This window comes from Myxocyprinus asiaticus, chromosome 24, assembly GCF_019703515.2.
Source record: "Myxocyprinus asiaticus isolate MX2 ecotype Aquarium Trade chromosome 24, UBuf_Myxa_2, whole genome shotgun sequence".
Taxonomy (NCBI): domain Eukaryota; kingdom Metazoa; phylum Chordata; class Actinopteri; order Cypriniformes; family Catostomidae; genus Myxocyprinus; species Myxocyprinus asiaticus.
Genome location: NC_059367.1, coordinates 502,731 through 524,076, shown reverse-complemented (window position 1 = coordinate 524,076; position 21,346 = coordinate 502,731). Strand labels below are relative to the sequence as shown.

Here is a 21,346-nt window from a genome sequence, read left to right as displayed (position 1 = left end):
TGACATCACACACAAGAGATTGAGTGAATCACACAGAATGAAACACATATGTGGTTGAACCGTTTGTGATGCTGACTCACCATAAACTAAACTGTTCGCTGGAGTGACCAGAGTATCCCACAGACACACATTTCTGTCACAACAGAAGGAGAGAATGAACTTCAGTGACTGTGTTACCGTGAGATATACTGTACATGTGTATGTATACACTGTACCTGTTGTCTGATGACAGGCCTGCAGTCGCGATGAGAGACGATGATCCCACAAAAACAAAGTCATTGGCTGTTTTATTGTGACACTGAAGCGTCTGGAACACAAGAACAACATCTTCACAAACCTCAGACTCAATAAATCAATATGAAACACTGTTCATCTGTGATGAACATTTCTACAGAGAATGAATGTGGGTGGGACTTGATCCATGAGGAATGGTGTAACATTTCTCTATATGACAGCTGCTTGAAAAATAACAGGACCTCATGGTGTCAGCCAAAAAGGAAAGTTGTTATTATGTTTTGCATTTGAGTTTTTTTGTAATAACGTGCACTGATGAATAATTCACAATAACAGCAGGAACATGATTTACAGGTAAAAACAGCTCATAATTGAGGTGTGATGGAGGATTTATTTCAGTTTTGTTAAGAATGTTTTGAGAGAAAGCATATGAGTGTTTCTTCAACTTCGGGCACTTTCAGCACTTCTAGAAAGTAAAGTCTGGTTAAAGCATGTGTTCACACTCTCACTAGTGTACTTAATTATTCCACTAACAATGTCCATCAGTGCATGTTCATGCATCACAGGAGATTTATGTCATTTCAGCACATCTCATATTCTGTATAGAGCGCAACAGTCTGGTTCTGGAAGAAAAAATCCCATTCATTTATTCCATAGACAAATCGATTTTCAATGATAACTTATAAATCTTTAAAGACAGACCTATCGTGAGCTGTGAGGTTGCTCATCGATGGTATATGCGTCTGTTGAAACCATCCGTCTGCGTTATCTCAACTTTATTGTTTAAAAATCACGTTTGATAGCAGAATTCATGGTAAACAACTACATAGTCCAGCTGAGAAAGATCCACCAATCAGAGAACCGCAGCCAACGAAACGTGCCTCGAAGTGACCGTGCGCTCCCATGATGCACTGGGAATAATGTAATCGAGTTGTTGTCCCTTCACCCTTAAACTACTTGTACATATGGGAATATTTTGCAATAAAAGTAAAATATATAGTTTCTATACTTATAATCAATAACCTAACATCAATACTTTTATATATTCCCATCATTTTTTATTCAATGACATCATTCGCAATGCATCATGGGATTGTAGTTTGTGCCCTCATGAAAGACAGTAAGTACACAGTCTTGTATCTTTGTCTTTATGTCTGATTTTCAAACACTTTTTTGCCTCAAAACAAAGTTTGTGATGATGTGCTTCTCCTCAGAGCTGGTTGGTTTGGTTCATGGCTCACAACTCTTTTATTAAAAGTCTATGGGAGAAATGAATGGAGGAATAAAGTGAGCAGCAACTGTTGCGCTCTATTGTGTTTAATAGAATTCTGTGCTGGAAATGACATTTTTAATCTTTTTCAAATAATATGAACTTTGTCTTGCTAAGACTAATTTCACAGCTAACATTTAATTTATCCTAAATACAGAATTTGATACACAAACATGTATCTAATCATATTTTCACACTTTTTGCATAATTTAGCCAAATAACAGCTTGATTGAAAATGACGCCTAATAAAAAGTGATATTAATTTCCCTTGATTTTTCTTTGTTTAGTCTCATATTTCACCTCAAGCATGCTCTTCACTGACACTTTTGAGCACTTGTTTAACAAGTACACTAACTTTAGACAAAACTTTATTAGGGGCTAAATTGTTTGGTGTGATGGAAATGATGTCAACTGTGGGACAGTCGTAATTTTTGAAAAATCTCAAGAAATAATTTTCACACAATAAATACTGATATGGTTTGTTTATTTTCACTCTTTGTTTAGATTATCATAGTTTCAAACTAGGGCTGTCAATTTTAACAAGTTAATTTAGTGCGAATATCATATAAAAGTTAAAAAAAAAGTACGGATTTTCCTACCATACGAGCCGTAAGTGGGCGTAGAGATCTTCCAATGTTCATTACATACATGAAGCAGTTGTAGAGGCGATATCAGCACACAAAATCACTGACTTATTCAAGCTTGAAGTACATCTGTTTTTATGAGCCACGTGAATAGGTTTCTATTCTGTCATGAGTACAAATGACCAGTTAGAAAGATAGAACTATTTGCAATGTTTGGGGCAACAGTGACCTCTATTGTCGAATTGTGTTAATATCTCCAGGTTTACGTAATCGACCTCAAGTATGAGGCTGCAAATTGTGACGTTAATTATTAGCTGTCCAATCACAATAATCCATCAATGCTACGAATCCTTCTTTTTGGACAAGGTCACTTTACGTAACGCTACCATGCTAGTCTGAATGCAATCCAGTCTCTGGACATTATCATTTCAGAACGGCAGTCCCAAGTGTCACATTAATGTGAGTTAAAAAAAAAACTGTTTTCTTCATAGTGTGTTTAATGACTGAAAATGTTTGTGTATTTATGAAATTACTCAGGCTACAAATATTGGGCTATAGATATTAGGCTGCTATAAGCATACAGACATAATTAGATTATTAATTTACATAGGTACTTTATTAATCAGTGAAAGTGCCAAAGTTGAAGAAACACTGATCCATAAGTGCATATATCATGTGAGATAAACAGCTGAATGTACCAGGTATGGTTTGTGTGTGTTTCCACTGGTGCTGGTCTGCCACAGACTGAGCGCTCCGTCAGCATCTACAACTCCAAACTACACAAACAACACAAGAGCTGCAGTTACACACTCCTTTCACAGTCAGTATTTACTGGTGTTGTACAGCGCACACACACACACGCACTCTCACACACGCACACAGTCTCACACGCGTGCTCACACACACACACACACACTCACACACACACACACAGTCTCACACACACACACACAGTCTCTCACACACACACACACACACACACACACACAGTCTCTCACACACACACACACACAGTCTCTCACACACACACACACACACACAGTCTCTCACACACACACACACAGTCTCTCACACACACACACACACAGTCTCTCACACACACACACACACACACACACACACACACACACACACACACACAGTCTCACACACACACACAGTCTCTCACACACACACACACACACACACACAGTCTCACACACACACACAGTCTCTCACACACACACACACACACGTCTCTCACACACACACACACACACACACAGTCTAACACACACACACACACCTTATTGCCCTGATAACTGAAACGGATTCTGGTGACTCTGGAGTTTCCTGGACTCCTGAAGCAGGTGATCTGCTGTGAGTGACCCCATTCAAACATCCGCACGCTCCCGTCCTGAGCTCCTGTCAGATCTACACACACACACAGATGCAGTGCAATTTTAGCAGCTCTGATAAACACAGTAATGAGTGTTTTTGTGTTTGACAGTAGATAAAGATCACATACAGTACGGCAGTGTGGGGTGTGATGTCATCCGTCTCACGTTATTAATGTTTCTCTTGATGAGCTACATTGAGAAAGAAAAGAGCATAAAACTGAGAGTCTAAAGTGAGTGTGGGATCTTTCAGAAGTACTTATAGATTATGTGACATAGGGTCAGTTGGTCATGTGACCGTTCAGCTCTTGCTCACCACTGCAGCTCCTCGCCCCGTCTGCAGGCTGCCCAGCCAGGGCATGTTGATGGGCGTGCCGGGGCTGCTGTGGGTGTACGGAGTGGTGCCGTGTAACGTGCTGACATCATCTCGAGCATGAACAACCAGGAAATCATCTCCCCTGTCACACAACACAGATTTCACATCAGTGTATTAATTGAATATTTTAATATTTAATCAAATATGCACTTCCTCTGCAGGAGGAGGAGATATTGTGTTTTTTTATTTTTATGACAGATAAAAGCATCATCCAATCACTGTCAACCATGTTAAAATAAAATGATACATTATAAATTCTGAATCTATGTACTGATTATCATTGTCACATGTCTGTCAAACATGTTGAGTGATCCAAACATCATCTGCAGCCTGAAACTGAACTTTTGATCAGATTTTAGGAGTGAATGCACTTAACTGCATAGAGAGCTATAGGATGCTCCCTTGCTCCCTATTTAGGGAATGACTTAACCTCCAGTGTGCTGTCTGTCTGCACTGGTCTCAGAACAGTTTGAAATGCACCTTATTTTCATCCTAACTCCATATAAAGCCTCTGAAAGCAACATTTTCCAGTTTTTGATGAACCCATTTATTCTCAATGTGATAATACACAGTAAATATATGATATTTGAACTTAAACCGAGCCTACAGTCCACAAATGTGGTCATTGTGTTTAACAAAAGACACACACCTGAACAACAAACTATTTAAACTGCAGTATTAGCTGATTGTTGAGTTTCCTCTTACCCTTTGACCTCTGTCTCTGCCTCATCATCGATCCACGTTAGAATCTGTGTGGCGAGGATGGCGGACACGTCCAGCTCCTGTATGTCATGAGTGGACGCAATCACTAAACAGTTCCGATTGGCCTGAAAAACAGAGAGCGACTGGTTATAATTCAGCCCCTCCACACAGAACACACAGATCAGATGAGCGGTTCACTTCAACACACCTTATTGATGGCAAACGCCGTGATGATGTCAGACTCTTTGTGGATGATGCGAGCTTTTCCTCCAGGAAACCCCAGATCAGACTCAATCTGTGGAGAATCACACATTACCTAATGAATACTGCTAACAAATATCTGAATGACAGGCCACATATTATTAACACAAAGGTCAGAGGTCATTCTGGAGTAGAACATGTCATATGTTGTGCTGTTTGAAGACTCTTTAAAAGGCTTTTCTGTCATGAGTATAAATGTGGAAATAATGTGTTACAGTCCAATTTATTCACTCAAGTTCAGTATTTACACTTCAAGTATGTAAAGTCAGCATGGAATGACATATTTCCACTGACATGCACTGATGAATCATTCACAATAAGACCAGGAAACTGTATTAAGAAAGAAAACAGGGGTCAATTTAGCTTTCGTGTTGACTTTAAAGAGCACCTATTATGGTTTTTCAAATATGACCTTTCATGTAGTGTTATATAGCTGTTTGTGAATGTAAAAAAGTCTGCAACGTTTCAAAAATCAAAGTACATGACAAATGGAGTTATTGACTCCCAAAAGAAAGAACCGATTCTGAACACCTGAAACGAGTCGTTAGTAATTCCAGACTTACTTCCTGTCCTAATCTACGTAATTTGGTAACAAAAGCCCCGCCTCTGGTCTTCATTGGCTGCTCGTGAACAGCTTTGACCCACCCTCAAACACTACACTAAGCGGTAGACCAATCACAACAGACTGGGTCATCTGACCAATCAGAGCAGAGTATGCTCTCTGAAAGGAGGAGTTTAGAATGAATCCTTTAGAACGGATCATTGAACGAGTCGTTTTTGACACTGAGAAAAAAAGCTAATGCTGCAATTTAAATTATGAGCAAATTAAAGTGTTTTTTGACCTTGGATGCATGTAAATCTAATGTTGAGACCTATTAAAACTAAATTAGGCATGTTTAAAAACCATAATAGGTGCTCTTTAAATGAGTGTTAACTAGGGATGGGACGATATGGTTATCTCACGATTCGGTTCGATGTACGATATCAGTTTCACGATTCAATATAATCTAGATTCGATAGAACAACAATTAAATGACAAAGTATGATAGAAAATTGTATGCTAAATGTTTGCGCTAAATGCACAATTTCTCATCAAAATAAAGTTCTTTAATACACAATATAAATGCTCAAATTTTAAATAAGAGTTTCTCTATAAGAAAAGATCACAAACAAATAAGCTTTCAAGAAATAGTGAGATAATTCAGTCTGATCAGGTGCAGAACAACAGAACTGAACAGAACCGGTCCTGAAAAAAATATGTGAAAGTGAATATTTACATTTGAATAATTTCATCATTCAGTCATCATTATTATAATCACATTTTAACTTTTTAAAAATATAAAAATTCTACATTCTATTAATTAATATTTTATCATGAAATTGTATATATAATAACAATATAAGATATCAGTGTTTGAAATAATGTGTATAATTTACAGTAACATTGGCTGTGTCTTGTTTGGAAGGATGCATCCTCCAGAGGTCGGATTTGTTGGCCGTATACGTCATCGAGGCGGTCTCGTTTCAGAAAAGCGGTAGGACACTTCAAATGCAGCCTTTGAATGTGACCTTCTTTCATGGGAATTCGGAGGATGCATGAGGTGTATCCTTCGTGGGCACTCACAACCCACAATTCTTTGCTTCAACGGAAATGTCAAAAAAATATGACGCCAATTTGCTCGTAAATATGAAGTTCGAACGCAAGGAATGTTAATTCCGAAGTTGAAATACTTCAGTAGATGGGTGCAGAGTATATAATATGTGTAATTATATTAATATATAATTAAAATAAAGTATTATAGACTAAAAGTACACCTGTAAAATCTATTTTCTTTTCTCTTTAAATCATTATAACTCTCCTAAAATGTATCTCATACATTCCCTTCTAAAGGGACTTTGTTCCCTTCTCACTCAAAGCGCTTGCTAAAGAGTGGCGTGTTGTCATAGCAACCATGTTACGTTACGTTTCCGTTTGTCCTACGAAGGCCGTCTCGTTTAAACGAGGCTTGTTTAAAGGAGTACACTCAGTATACTGCAGCCTTCAAAGGAAGCTTCCTATCTAGCACACAGCCTTCGAAACAAGACACAGCTACTGATTTTCCATATATTTGTATTACAAGCGCTAACAAGCGCATTAAGACTTCTAGAGCATGTCACAGTGTTCCAGTTTATAAACGAGAGAGAAGTCTCTGTTTTTTTAGTGCACCCGTGCTATATGATTCAAATGAATATTACTTCTTACTATTTTATTTGACTGTAAAGAACAGAAAGGATATTAAAAGACTTCAATGAAAGTGGAGTGTGTGGATTTAATCTTTGATGGACACACATTACACGGAAGAAATGTTCTGTTTTAATCTCAAGGTGATTTTCCAGTACTTTGAATTTCAATAAGCTAAATTCAAGCGCTTTGAGCACTTCAAAGACTTTGTGCAAACCCTGTAAACAGTGTAGAAAAATAAAGTGCAGTAGGGGTAAAATCAAGCGATAAAGAGATTATGATGTTTGATGGGTCATTTCATTTATAATCACATGGATAGAAATATCGGTTCATGATATTACGTATATTGTCCAATCCCTAGTGTAAACACGACACCTGCTCAAATAAAATGACTGGATGAATATGAGAACATTAAGAGGAAGAGTTGTCTGCAGATACCTGCGTTTGGTTGGGCTCCACCAGCACAGAACATTTCATACTGTCAGTGATGTCCTGATTTATGATTATGATGACACATGCAAGTCAATCACACAAATCACAATACACAATTAGATGGTTAATTACCAAACAAATTACAACATATACAACACAACTTACTAGAACATTAATGAAGAGAATTAATTACAAATCAGACTCAAGTGACAGTTACAGACAGAAACAGAACCTGAAAGTGAGTGTTTAGTGCTAAAAGAGAATTTTGATCACATGTGTGAACGTCAGCTCAAATACCTCATTCTGATCTCGTTTCTTAGTGAAGATGTTTCGTATGAAGGTCTCCTGAATCTCCTCCTGTTTGATCAGATATAGCCACAGGCGTTTAACAGGCAGAGCCGAGCGCCGCCGAGACCTGAGACCGCAACAACATTTAACACACTCAGAATAAACAATTATCACTTTACCAAAGGTCACATTTAAAGACCTCATGCATTACTGCATACACAGAATAGCTCTCTAATGTTTTACTTGAAAGGTGTATTGGAGGGCTCAAACAGGGCTTTGTGTCGGAGGAGGGCTGGTCCAGATGACACGCTCCCCTCCAGCAGCTGTGTGGAGATGTACTTTGACGGAGGACCTCCGAAAATCTCCAGCCTCTTGAGTAAGAGCTGCTCCCAGCGCTGAAGAGTCTTCAGAGCCGCGTGACACAGCGGAGAACACACGGGCAGATCTGAGACACAGTTCAGTTAGAAAGCTGGCTCAGGAGTCAGGAAATAGAGCTGATGTGTTGCAGTTTTAATGTGGAGATGAATGAGGTTACCTAAGAGGTCATGCCCTGCTGTTGGGTAGAAGGTCTTGAGGTTCATCAGCATCATCTGCACCAGAGCCAAACGCATCAGACACCAGCTGAACAGAAGGACATGTAGAACATCAGAACATGCCTCTCAGAACAGGTGCAGCTCATCACATGACCCCACACACACCTGTAGGAGTTATTGTTGGAATGTTCTTCCAGCGGAGAATTCAGATCAAAAGCATCACCATCATCATCTTCTTCATCATCATCATCATCACTACTTTGGCTTTCCTCAGAGTCATACTCCACTCGACTGGCAGATGGAGGCAGATACGGCTACACACGGGACAATCACGTCAGTTTACACACATTAACACTTCCATTATACATAAAAAAACAAACAATACACAAACAATAAAAAACCTTTGCGATGAAGTAATCCCAGATGCTGAGTTCAGGTGGCACGAATCGCTCTTTAAAGACAGATGTTTCCTGCTCCGTCACAGGTCTGGGACTGATGGGACTGTCAGGAACTTCTCTAGAGTTACTGCGTGATGAGCGCAGCCGAAAACGCCTCTGCTTCTGCTCTGCATCTTCCACTAAAACACACAAGCATCTTTACTAAAGAATATACCGTACTTTACTAGAAAACAGCACCGGCACTGAGCTGAAGCTTAACAAAATAGTTTAATCCTTTAAGCTCGGATGGGCCCACGAGAATCTTTTTTTCAAAATATTAATAACTACAGTCTTGAACAACACAAAATAGGTGTCGTTTGAAAGTTTAGAAGCTCTACTTTCCAATGCATGTAGACATTATGACCAAAACTGAACAAGTGCTTTGAAATTTGCAGACAAATCAGAAGTGTTCAGTTCTGATAATTTATTAAAAGAAATTGCACTGTACACATTATTGCAATCAGAAAAAACATCAAACTCATTAAATAGTCATGTGTCATATGTTGTTGGAAAGCTCTCAAAGAGTAAAATACAACCAGCCTATTTGTTTTACTCGCAGACAAAAATATCATGAGTAATAGCTAATTATATGTGTTTGACAATTATGTTGGTGTTGCTCATATGCTGCGTTTTTACTTATAACTTCAGGAAAAATAAAGAGAACATAAAATATCACATATCATTACTTAGAGGAGGAGATTATCTTTCAAACCAGTCCACACACAAGATAATCAGGTGCATAGATCATTAGATAATCCACATGAAGCACAATGTTACATATGACCACCAGGAGATGGCGCCAAATACATGACACAGACTCAATGATGACTCAAATGACACAGAATGAAACTCATTCTGTGAAATCTCATGACTAAAATCATGTCTGCATGCTATACAAACCTTTAGTCATTGTTGTGTTTGCATGTGTAATTAGTTCTTATGTACAATTATTAAATTTTATTTGTTTGGAGAGGCTTTTGGACACTATGATACATTATTTTTGTAATGCTATAACATTTGATTGCTTTGTTGTATATAAATTTATGAAATAATAGCAAATACTGAGCAGTATTGGATGTAATGGGATTACAAATAAACTAATAAAATGCTTAACATTTTAAATTCTTGTAATTAGATTACAGTTACTGACTCAATTAACGTAATTACTTTTAAGTAACCTACATTACTTGGATTTCACATATTTCTAAAATAATAATTATGTATAATACATGTCAAATATAAATTCTTACAGTATGTATGTCTATTTGCATTTCTGTGACAGCTGAAGGGGTGTGCAAGAATAAACAAAGAAGAAATACATTATTTTCGAAAAACAAAAACGTAGGTACCCAACCCTAACGTATGAAAAGTGCTTTAGGAAGTAACTTAAAAGTAATTAGTAATGTGATTACATTTTGCGATGAATTAATCAGAAAAGTAATCTGATTACACTTTTTAGAGAAGTAATTTGTAATTTGTAGTGGATTACTTTTTTCATCTGGCACCAACAATCATCCATGTGATTATCTAATCAGCCAATCGTGTGGCAGCAGTGCATAAAATCATGCAGATACGGGTCAGGAGCTTCAGTTAATGTTCACATCAACCATCAGAATGGGGAAATCTCAGTGATTTGGATCATGGCATGATTGTTGGTGCCAGATGGGCTGGTTTGAGTATTTCTGGGATTTTCACACACAACAGTCTCTAGAATTTACTCAGAATGGTGCCAAAAACACAAAACATCCAGTGAGCGGCAGTTCTGTGGACAGAAACATCTTGTTGATGAGAGAGGTCAACAGAGAATGGCCAGACTGGTTTGAACTGATAAAGTCTACGGTAACTCAGATAACCACTCTGTACAATTGTGCTGAGAAGAATATCATCTCTGAATGCTGTTCTGAGATGCGGGTTGGCACTGTTTTGGTAGCACGAGGGGGACCTACACAGTATTAAACAGGTGCTTTTAATGTTGTGGCTGATCGGTGTAGCGTCAAATTTCAGCACTTTTAAAATCTGGGATTAATCGTGATTTAAAATTTTAGTCAACTGACAGCACTAGTTAATATTAATCAATAACCTGCACAGCCTATTCAACTGGTGGCCCGCAGGCCAAATCCAGTCCATTAGAAATTATTCAGTTGGAGGTTGTCAGTTATTTCTCTTAGACTGCTTTTCTTTTGGTAAAAATATCATTTTTATATATATACTATTACTTGCTGTAAAACTCATCTCAGTGTGCACCACAACTGTCAATCAATCAGTTTTAAAATCAATGTAGCATCTTTCAGAGGCGGCACTACAAATAATCATTTAACTTTAAACACATTTGTCAAAAAAAAAAAAAAAAAACTCGGATAGATTTTCTGTAAACAGCTAAGCACCTGCGGGTGAACTGGGCTTCTCCAGGACAGGAATACGAGCGCCGCCTCCAAACACGGCCACCCAGAGTTTGCCGTTGAGCCGATGAGCTGCGATCCGGAACAGCTCGTGTGTGGAGTGAGTGGCCAGACCGTGAACAAACAGACTGAGGAAGACTGCGGTGAGAACCTCACACAAGAGCACTGGCAGTCCGAGTTGATTCTCCTCTCCTGAAGAGGTCAGCAGCCGCATCAGTGCGCTCACTCCTGCACACACACACACACACACACACACACACACACATCAGTCAACAGTCTCAGGATGTTAATCAGCTCTGTGTTCAGACACACACTGGTTTACCAGGCCACTGCGCAGGAGACGTGTTAGGCAGGACTGTTTCCTCCATACTGACGCTCTTCACAGGGGGCTGATGGGTAATCAGAACGCTCTGATAGGTGACGCCCGTGAAGGGATTTACATGACTGATGAGGAAACAAGAGGAAGAAATATTACATTTACACCTTGATGATCAAACAATCAAATGAAGAGACAACTGAAAACTCCAAATCATTCTTTTAAGGTATACTTCACTAAAAATGAAAATTCTGTCATCATTTACTCACCCTCTTGTTGTCTCCAAATGTGCATGACTTACTTTCTTTTGTGGAACACAAATAAGTAGTTCTCAAATCTCATTAGCACATGTGCACATTCAAACTTGCGGAGTCATGTTTCGATAAGAGTACATGTATACGTTTGGTGTCATTAACCAAATATAAAACATGTCATGACGCACCTTGACATGGCAAGTTTGAAACTGCAAATACTTTGGCAGTGTGGAATATTTACAGAGAATAACAACTTATGACACTTTCATGGTGCATTTATGGTGTTTTTTGTCCTTTTTGAGCATGACAACCCCAGGAAAAGAGCTTTGTCATCTCCTTTTGTGTTCCACGGAAGAAAAAATCATACAGAGTTGGAACGACACGAGGGTGAGTCAATGATTACAGAATTCCAACCGCTGCACCAATTTTAAAATCAAATGTAAAGATAATACTGTATGTCCAAACCAGAACAAACCCACACAATCTGAAAATAAACCATGTATCATTGATTCTTTTACTTAAGCAGAGTGTTTAAAATACTCAAGAAACGTTTTCCACAGAGGTTCTGGGTATCTCAGCGAGTAAAGACGCTGACTACCACAGCCCGGTCTCCTAAGCAACCAAATTGGTCCGGTTGCTAGGGAGGGTAGAGTCACATGGGGTAACCTCCTCGTGGTCACTATAATGTGGTTCTCGCTCTCGGTGGGGCGTGTGGTGAGTTGTGCGTGGATGCCACGGAGAATAGCGTGAAGCCTCCACATGTGCTATGTCTCCATGGTAATGCGCTCAACAAGCCACGTGATAAGATGCGCGGACTGACGGTTTCAGACGCGGAGGCAACTGAGATTCGTCCTCCGCCACCCGGATTGAGGCGAGTCACTACGCCACCACGAGGACTTGAGCGCATTGGGAATTGGGCATTCCACATTGGGGAGAAAAAAAAAAAAATGTTTTCCACAAACAGTTTTACACTTAGAGATTCTTACCTCATAAGTTATATTAACATATAAAAATTGGTTTATATACCAAAATATCAATATTCACGAATTAGGCTGAATAATATTGGATTTTGTTGATACTGATATTAAGGTGTTGGAAGAAAGCTGATAACCAGTTATATACTGTATATTGAATGAGTTAAAAAACGCTCCGAGTCTTTCCTTACTATGACGTAGAGCACAAACTGAATGAAATCCCTGATGCAGTTTATTGTGCAACAAAAATACCAATAATAACCGGAAAAAAAGAAGATTTGGTGCATAACATGAGACTTTTAAACATAAAAAAAGCCCAAAATACACCATGGACTCTTATTTTGAAATGTATGTGCTCCCAGCCGCTCAGACAAACAGATAAATATAAACACTGTCATATAACAAATATGAGCCGTATTTCATCAACAGTAGATCATCAGCAATCGCTTGTCATAAATGTCTGGCACACACTGACTGTGAATTGCTCTTAAACTGCTGAGAACACTGTATCACGAGCCGCACGCATGTTTGAAGAATGTGCAACAGTGCTGCGTCATCACTGAAGTTTGCAGCACATGCAGACTATGTATATGTTTAATTACATCACAGCCTTCTGCACTATAATAATCACATTAGGCCATATGGCGATTCCTGTCTTTCAGTCTTCAAATTTAAGTCCTCTTTAAATGATAAGATATTTTTATATGAATATTTATATATTAAAGACTTTTTAAACTGAATGTATGACATTTTAAGACTTTTTAATGACCCGTTGGAACCCTGTTTAATTAATCAATTAATTAAACATTTTTTTGAACATGTTGGGTCTACATGTTTCAGACACTCTTGGTTAATGCGCAAATCATTCGATGCAAATTAATCTACCAAGACGGAGTATAAATAGGCAAACAGGCCACACAAAAGATCACATTTGTTTGTCCAAAAACTCTGCTCTCTCTCTCAAAATGTCACGCGTCGGGCTGGGGCGAGCACATGTCATGTGACTGTCACATTCAAAGGTCAATTGGTCATTATGAGACTCACATATTTACACTCATCAGTCTCTAAGCGATTATGAGTTTCAAATATGAGCAAGAAGCAAATGTTCCAAATGGAGAAAAAGTCTCTGTAACATAAAATCACATCAGTGAGAGACCAAAAGTAGGTCACTAAAGCTGTTCACACCGCACACACAGTGAAACTGATTTGCTGATGCTCATGTTCCTGTGTGCTCACCTGTAACTGTGTCCGTCACAGAGACACTGATATATGCAGGCCGACAGGGATGCTGCCAGTGTGTGCATCACATAGATCTGTCACAACACAAACACACATTACTGAGATGTCACAACTATAATGACATCATCATACTTTGTCACAAACCTCTGTACCTCATTACTGATGACATCAGGGTGTGGCGGCGAGTCCAGTGTGTTGATTGTGTGCAGTATGTCATGGGTGAGATTAGTCAGGTGTACTATGGGATTGGCCACCACTGTTTTAGAGCTGGCGCTCCAGGCGAGCAGAAGAGGAACTGAGATGAGCGGTTGAGCGGGAACACACATCTGAAGACTGTCATCCTGATAAAACACACAGATGAACATTCATCAGAGCAAACACATGGATAATTCATACAGTCAAATGAAATATTCCATAGTAGCAGAATGAAACTAATAGCAGACCATCAGTAGACAAACAATCACGTCATCAATTTAACTGACAGGAGGAGAAAACGCCGTGCGTTTGTGTTTCAACGAATATCATTTGAATATCTGATGATAATAACAGGTAATCTCAGAATGACATTTTAAAATATCCTCTGAAGTCGCATATGGGGAAAGACTCCATTTACACCTGGTATTAACATCTGTTGCTGTGATTCGAGACACAAAACTAAATATCTGATCACTCAAAACATGTTCAGAGGTAGTCAGAAACACATGTGACCACATAACATTCATGGTGTAAATAGTAATGCGTCCTGATGCTGCCCACACACCTTACATCACTGCACCAAACCAAAAGAAGAAAACATGTACAAAAGTTCACAGAACATCTTCAGTAAACCTAATATCAAACATGAACAGATATTTGTGACGTGTTCTTATTAAAATGAGTCGGAAATCACAATGGTTCGTTTTTGGACAAATTTGAAATCTGACAATTTCATTGTTTTGGGTGTTCTTTTCTTAAGTCTCAACTTTTATTCTCTTTAATGCGGTGTGCTTCAGCTGCTGTCAGTTTAGAAAGGAGCCCAGCAAAGCATCTCTCCTCCAATCAGCGCTGCTCTTTACAGCAGGAAAAAACACATGAATGAACATCAGATGTGATGCTGAAAGACACAGTGCAAATGGATGAAATGATCATCTCTTAATGTAATCAGTAAATGAGAGTTTCAACTGCAGGAAGACGTCGACGATATAAACAACTTTTTACCTAATGGTACATTAACCTCAGGAAAGTTTCCCGATGTCTGTAGTTTGTTAGCTTGAATAAATTAACTGTAGAGAAGAGCAAATGGCTTCAATTTTAAATACCATCACTGTCAGAGATGTGACAACAGATGCGGAGTGAATACAACTCATTTTAGAGTATTTAACCGCTTCGGTGCCGGTGAATGCACAACTCCATCAATAGACCCTTTTCACATATCCGTGTTTGGAATGTGGAAGTAAACGATAACAGAGTGAACTTGTGTAGCGATGAATAGGAGACCACGGCAAATACATAGATGAACCAAAACATTATGACCACCTGCCTAATATGCGGTTGGTCCTCCACATGCTGTCAAAACAGCGCCGACCCGCCGAGGTATGGCCTCTACAAGACCACTTGTAGGTATACTTGTGGTATCTGGCACCAAGACATTAGCAGCAGATCCTTTAACTCATGTAAGTTGCGAGGTGGAGCCGCCGTTGAACGGACTTGTTGGTCCAGCACATCCCACAGATGCTCAATCGGATTGAGTTCTGGGGAATTTGGAGGCCAGGGCAACACCTTGAACTCCTCATCATGTTCCTCAAACCATTCCCAAACAATGTGTGCAGTGTGGTAGAGCGCATTATCCTGCTGAAAGAGGCCACTGCCATCTTTGCAAACCAAGGGGTGTACCTGGTCTGCAACGATGTTTAGGTAGGTTGTACGTGTCAAATTGACATCCACATGAATGGCCGGACCCAGGGTTTTCCAGCAGAACATTGCCCGGAGCATCACACTCCCTACTTGGCTTGACATCTTCCCACAGTGCATCCTGGTGCCATTTCTTCCCCAGGTAAAAGGCACACACATCCACAGCCATCCACGTGATGTAAAAGAAAACAGGACTCATCGGACCAAGCAACCTTCTTCCACTGCTCCAAGGTCTAGACGCTCACGTGCCCATTGTAGGTGCTTTCGAAGGTGGACAGGGGTCATCATGGGCACTCTTGCAACTTGTGCAACTTACAGGACTTGAAGGATCTGCTGCTAATGTCTTGGTGCCAGATCCCACAGGACACTTTCAGGGGTCTTGTAGAGTCCATGCTTTGAGAGTCGGCGCTGTTTAGCGGACCAACATTATATCAGGCAGGTGGTCATAATGTTTTGGCTCATCAGTGTATTTTCAGTTACAAGTGTGTCTTTTTGTGGTTTGACAGCTTGAATGAAACCTCTTCAAGTCAACATACAGAGTAATGGCATAATAATTTCTATTTGTTCTGTTTGCACAGTTACACCAGTTTCATACACCAACCTGCTAACTCATCAACGCCACTTTGTTCATTTTTGAAGTACAAAAACCTTCGTAAAGTTTGTGTAGCTTACTTTGGACTGAGTGTGTAACTTAGTTTGGACTGACGAGACAGGCCGAAACTAATAAGGGCTGCAACACAATGACTATAGGATCAAAGGGACAAGTCTCAAAGAACCAGGAGGACATTTCAGGAAAACTGTAACAAACCCGTGTTACCTGCTGAGACTCCTGCAGCAGCAGAATGAGCTCCATCCTAACCGAAGCCAGACCACCTCCATGTGACCCATGCAAACTGCAGTAACTGAGGAAGATGCGCAGTAGCGGCTGGTTCCTCTTCAGCCAGAGTCTGCGTCTGTGCTGGACTTCCCTGCTCTGCAGCTCCAGATCATCTCCAATGCCGTTCTGACCAAGGTCTGCCGAGATGCCTTCAGACAGCTGCTGGAGAAACGGGTTGTACCCGCAGCACCTCTGCAGGGCCGCCACCTCTCGCTCCAGCCAGTGACATAGCTGATGGCGCAGTTTCCCTCCGTCCAGCTCGTAGCCTGTGGAGAGCGTCCGTAACTCTGTGGTGAGGATCTTCAGACAGGAGCTGAACTTCAGCCGAGCGGCGAGGATGTCGTCCGTCAGGGCGAGAGACTCTTCGGACACGTGATCTGTGGAGGTGGACGCTGCGTCAGGAGTCTCCTGAGGGATGCTGTTGTTCTCGGGGTGGATGGTCTTCATCGCCAGTCCTGATTCCTCTTCATCAGAGTCCTCTTTTTCACTGTCCCACTTCAGCTCCAGCGGTTCATCCTGCAGGGTCACGGAGTGCTGACTCCAATCAAAACTCAGCACGGAATCAGATTGACTGTGCTCTATGGGTGAAGACAGAATATCAGACATGGACTCAAAACCATTGAGAACCGGCTGAGACCAGTCCAGAGGCGAGGCCTGATCCTTGTGCTTCTCAAGATCTTTAGAGTTATTCAATGACAGGGACGAGTTCTCCTGGCTGAGGTGTATTTTTGATCGTTTAACAACTGTTGGCATTTTGGAGAGGACCTCTAAAGCGAGCATGGGACAGCCGGCCTGTAAATGAGCATAAGCAGCACTGAAGAACAGTCTTCTCTCGATGAGGCTGATGGAGTCGCTCATACGACCCTCTGCAGTCAGACCCACTTTAGCTTTATCTGAAGAGCTGAATTGTCGACGGAGCAGCAGCGGGTGAGTTTTGAGGTACGTGTAGAAGTTGAAGACGTCAGGGTTACAGGGAGATGTGGCTGTGCTTCCTGAAACAACACACAAAGATTTGATTGCATCGTTATGGAAGCACTTAAGAGGGAAAAGAACATTTCAGAACATAACAAAGACCAGCCTTAAGATTAGATTGTCTTCACACAGGTCTCTCTTCACAGTATTTGGTTTTTAACTGTGGTACATTTGTTTCATCAACATGACCAGCACAGTGAGTACTAGTGGCAAATGTTTACAACTGTAAAGCCGTGGCTTCAAGCATGCAAATTTATTGTCAGGATATGATGTCATACCTGAGGGCTTCTAGTTAAAAATAATAAATCACAAATAATATTAGGGCTGAGCGATATGACAATATATATGGTGGCGACAATATAAAGTGTCAATCGATAGAGATTTTATCATGTCGTGTATATCGTGAAATGTAAATATCCATGTGTGTGGTGTGTGTGTACCGATCAGTGGGCGGGGCTTCACGTGAGACTTGAAGAAACATGGACAGGGTTTTCCAGCATTGAAAATTGTTCTTCTGCCGCCCAAGAAAATTCAATGACATTCATCTCGTGATCGGCGCTTCAAAAGCGCTAAATATGCTTCTCATCTGACACGTGCATTCGTGTTTCACTCACGCTACTCAATCATTTTTGACCCAGTGAATCCCTAATGGAGAGAGACATCTCCACAGAACGGGACGACTCCCAAACAAATTAAGAAAATGAAGAGGAGCTCGTTATTAAAACAGGTATGACATCTGTGGTGTAGGTTCATAAAAGCTAACACAGAGCAGAAAAATTTAATCTCAGAGTTTCCACTCTTTCCAAGGCACAGTTTTCCAAGATATTTTATGTGCCCAACAGGTGCAATATTTAAGAAAATACACACGAGAGGTCATGGTGTTTATTGTGGTTAATGGATGTTATTTTTATGAATTTACGTATTCGACAGCTTAATTACATTTTATCATCAAAATGATTTTTAATTAATTCATTAAAACTTTATTGAAATTAAACAATTATTTAAATTAATTTATTTTTTATATATTGCATTTTTCATATTTGTCAAATGAAGTGCTGCACAACAGAACATCACAGAAGTGAGATATTCCTTTAATGCATTGTTATTATTATTATTATTAATTATTAATTATTGTAAACATTACTATACAGTAGTACAATATTTTTGTCTTTTTTTCCCCATGTCCATTTAAATCGAGCTTTTATTTTTTCTTTTCTGCCCCCCCCTTTTTTTTAATCAAATACAATTTTAAAAAATACCCCCCCCCCCCCCCCCCCCCCCCTTCCAATGCGCTCTAAGTCCTCGTGGTGGCGTAGTGACTCGCCTCAATCCGGGTGGCGGAAGACGAATCTCAGTTGCCTCCGCATCTGAGACTGTCATTCCACGCATCTTATCACGTGGCTTGTTGAGCGCGTTACTGCGGAGACGTAGCGCGTGTGGAGGCTTTACGCTATTCTCCACGGCATCCACGCACAACTCACCATGCGCCCCACTGAGAGCGAGAACCACATTATAGAGACCACGAGGAGGTTACCCCATGTGACTCCACCCTCCCTAGGAGACCTTGCTGGAGTCGCTCAGCACACCCTGAATTCGAACTCGCGTCTTTACTCACTGAGCTACCCAGGCCCCCTTCTGTGTGTTTTTGATGGTAGTTTCTCACCTCCCAGTGTGATTATTAAACCCTAAAAAGCTGAGATTTAATTATTAAAATATAGTCTGTATGTGCTGAACGCTTCAGAGCACACATAATGATCACAACGTTTTCAGTGTATGAGCGGCCGGCTTCACACATTCATTTTGAAGTGTGCCGCACATGCAGATTAAATATTTATTTAATTAAATTGTGGTTTAATGCAGTGGTTCTCAAACTTTTTGACTCCAAGGCTCCCCACTGTCCAAGACAATACTTGAAGGCCCCCTCGCCCGAAGCTAAATGTGTCTAATTAAAATAATTAATCATTCAGAAATGAAGTTTCAGAAAGAGTCCATTTATAATTTGCAGGCATACAGTACATCTTAAAGTATTTTTTTTGCATTTTAATTCAGTTGTATTATTATAATTATTTTAATATTTCTTATTTTAAATTAAGTCATCTTGAGGCCCCCTTGGAAGTGTGCTGAGGCCCCCTAGTGGGTTCCGGCCCCCTGTTTGAGACCCACTGGTTTAATGGACCCTTTTCACAGACCGTGATGATGCATTTCCGCCTTATTTAGCAGCATTCCGACCGCTGTCATTATCTAAAGTTTACAACTCAACTGTTTTTGTAGTTAACACTACAGCCATCAAATCCAAAAAAAAAATCATATTTTGCAATATATTGACACTTCAACTATTTAATCGGAGCAAAGCAGAGATGACAGCAGATGAGCACAGAATGTACTTGTGTTGTTTATGACAGTAAACCGCTGATGTTGTTTCACAATGCACAGCCGCCAACAGTAAAAAAATGAAACGTGTGTATTTGACACCTATCCCGAGTCCCCATCGTTACCATGTTTTTTCTACATGTAACAAAAACCTTTTTAGCGGAACAGTCAAACAGTTTTATTACACTTAAATATTTTCCATGACAAATAATTAATTTCCAGGACATTTAGGTATTTTTCTAAATTTTCCATGACTTTTCAAAGACTGGAAAACTGCATTGCAAAAATCCAGGTTTTCCAGGACGCATGGGAACACTGAATCTGAAAACTGTGTCGCACAACAATCACTTCTTATACAAGCAATCTGTTTTACCACCTCAGAATGAAGCACGCAAAGAATATTATGAAAGCCAAAAGACGTGCTCCGCATTAATTCAGTCAAACAAAAATTTTCGTTGGATATTTTTTTGACTTACTGTATTTATTATTTTCTTTGTTGCATTGTTTTGAGAAGATCTTGTGTTTCTTGAGTTCATAACATTAATAATATTGGTCAACAGCATATCAAACTGAAATTTGTCATCATTTAGCATTTTTGTCCAGTTCCAAATAAAGTAGTTTAGTAGAAACTTTTAATTTATAAAGTAGACCATTTAATTCAGTTTCAAAAAAATAAACATTACAGTATGGTTCTTTCATATACAAACCTATTTTTATGGATTTTCCAGAAAACTTGTACAATATCGTGATACACTGTTATCATGATATAAAAATCATATCGTGATTTAAGATTTTGGTCATATCACCCACCCCTAAATAATATTATGTTCAAATTGTTAAAATATACAGTCTAGGGGGGCCTGGGTATCTCAGCGAGTAAAGACACTGACTACCACCCCTGGAGTCGCGAGTTTGAATCCAGAGCGTGCTGAGTGACTCCAGCCAGGTCTCCTAAGCAACCAAATTGGCCCGGTTGCTAGGGAGGGTGGAGTCACATGGTGTTACCTCCTCGTGGTCGCTATAATGTGGTTCTCGCTCTCGGTGGGGCGCGTGGTGAGTTGTGCGTGGATGCCGCGGAGAATAGCGTGAAGCCTCCACACGCGCTACGTCTCCACGGTAACGCGCTCAACAAGTCACGTGATAAGATGCGCAGATTGACGGTCTGAGACACGAAGGCAACTGAGATTCATCCTCCACCACCCGGATTGAGGCGAGTCACTACACCACCATGAGGACTTAGACCGGATTGGGAATTGGGCATTCCAAATTGGGGAGAAATTTTTTTTTTTAAATATACATTTGCCTCCACACGCCCCACCAGTCGCCTTCGGCTTGCTCACT

General features: G+C 40.1%; 2 protein-coding genes across 2 annotated transcripts in view; both read right to left on the bottom strand.

Annotated features, from left to right (window-relative positions):
- LOC127414543 (dmX-like protein 1) overlaps positions 1-21,346 on the bottom strand; it is a 59,904-nt gene that overhangs the window by 3,121 nt on the left and 35,437 nt on the right. Inside the window, exons 25-43 of the mRNA XM_051652645.1 lie at positions 16,604-17,655; positions 14,049-14,237; positions 13,894-13,970; positions 11,436-11,557; positions 11,099-11,341; positions 8,679-8,854; positions 8,443-8,591; positions 8,280-8,365; positions 7,988-8,189; positions 7,754-7,871; positions 7,463-7,516; positions 4,751-4,837; positions 4,546-4,667; positions 3,781-3,922; positions 3,596-3,656; positions 3,374-3,501; positions 2,787-2,864; positions 216-307; positions 81-133 (exon numbers count right to left, since the gene is read on the bottom strand). Coding sequence (XP_051508605.1) covers positions 81-133; positions 216-307; positions 2,787-2,864; positions 3,374-3,501; positions 3,596-3,656; positions 3,781-3,922; positions 4,546-4,667; positions 4,751-4,837; positions 7,463-7,516; positions 7,754-7,871; positions 7,988-8,189; positions 8,280-8,365; positions 8,443-8,591; positions 8,679-8,854; positions 11,099-11,341; positions 11,436-11,557; positions 13,894-13,970; positions 14,049-14,237; positions 16,604-17,655 — 3,231 coding nt within the window. The remainder of the gene's footprint in view (positions 1-80; positions 134-215; positions 308-2,786; positions 2,865-3,373; positions 3,502-3,595; positions 3,657-3,780; positions 3,923-4,545; positions 4,668-4,750; positions 4,838-7,462; positions 7,517-7,753; positions 7,872-7,987; positions 8,190-8,279; positions 8,366-8,442; positions 8,592-8,678; positions 8,855-11,098; positions 11,342-11,435; positions 11,558-13,893; positions 13,971-14,048; positions 14,238-16,603; positions 17,656-21,346) is intronic.
- LOC127414575 (protein-lysine 6-oxidase-like) overlaps positions 1-21,346 on the bottom strand; it is a 134,796-nt gene that overhangs the window by 100,718 nt on the left and 12,732 nt on the right. The gene's annotated exons all lie outside the window — the stretch shown is intronic.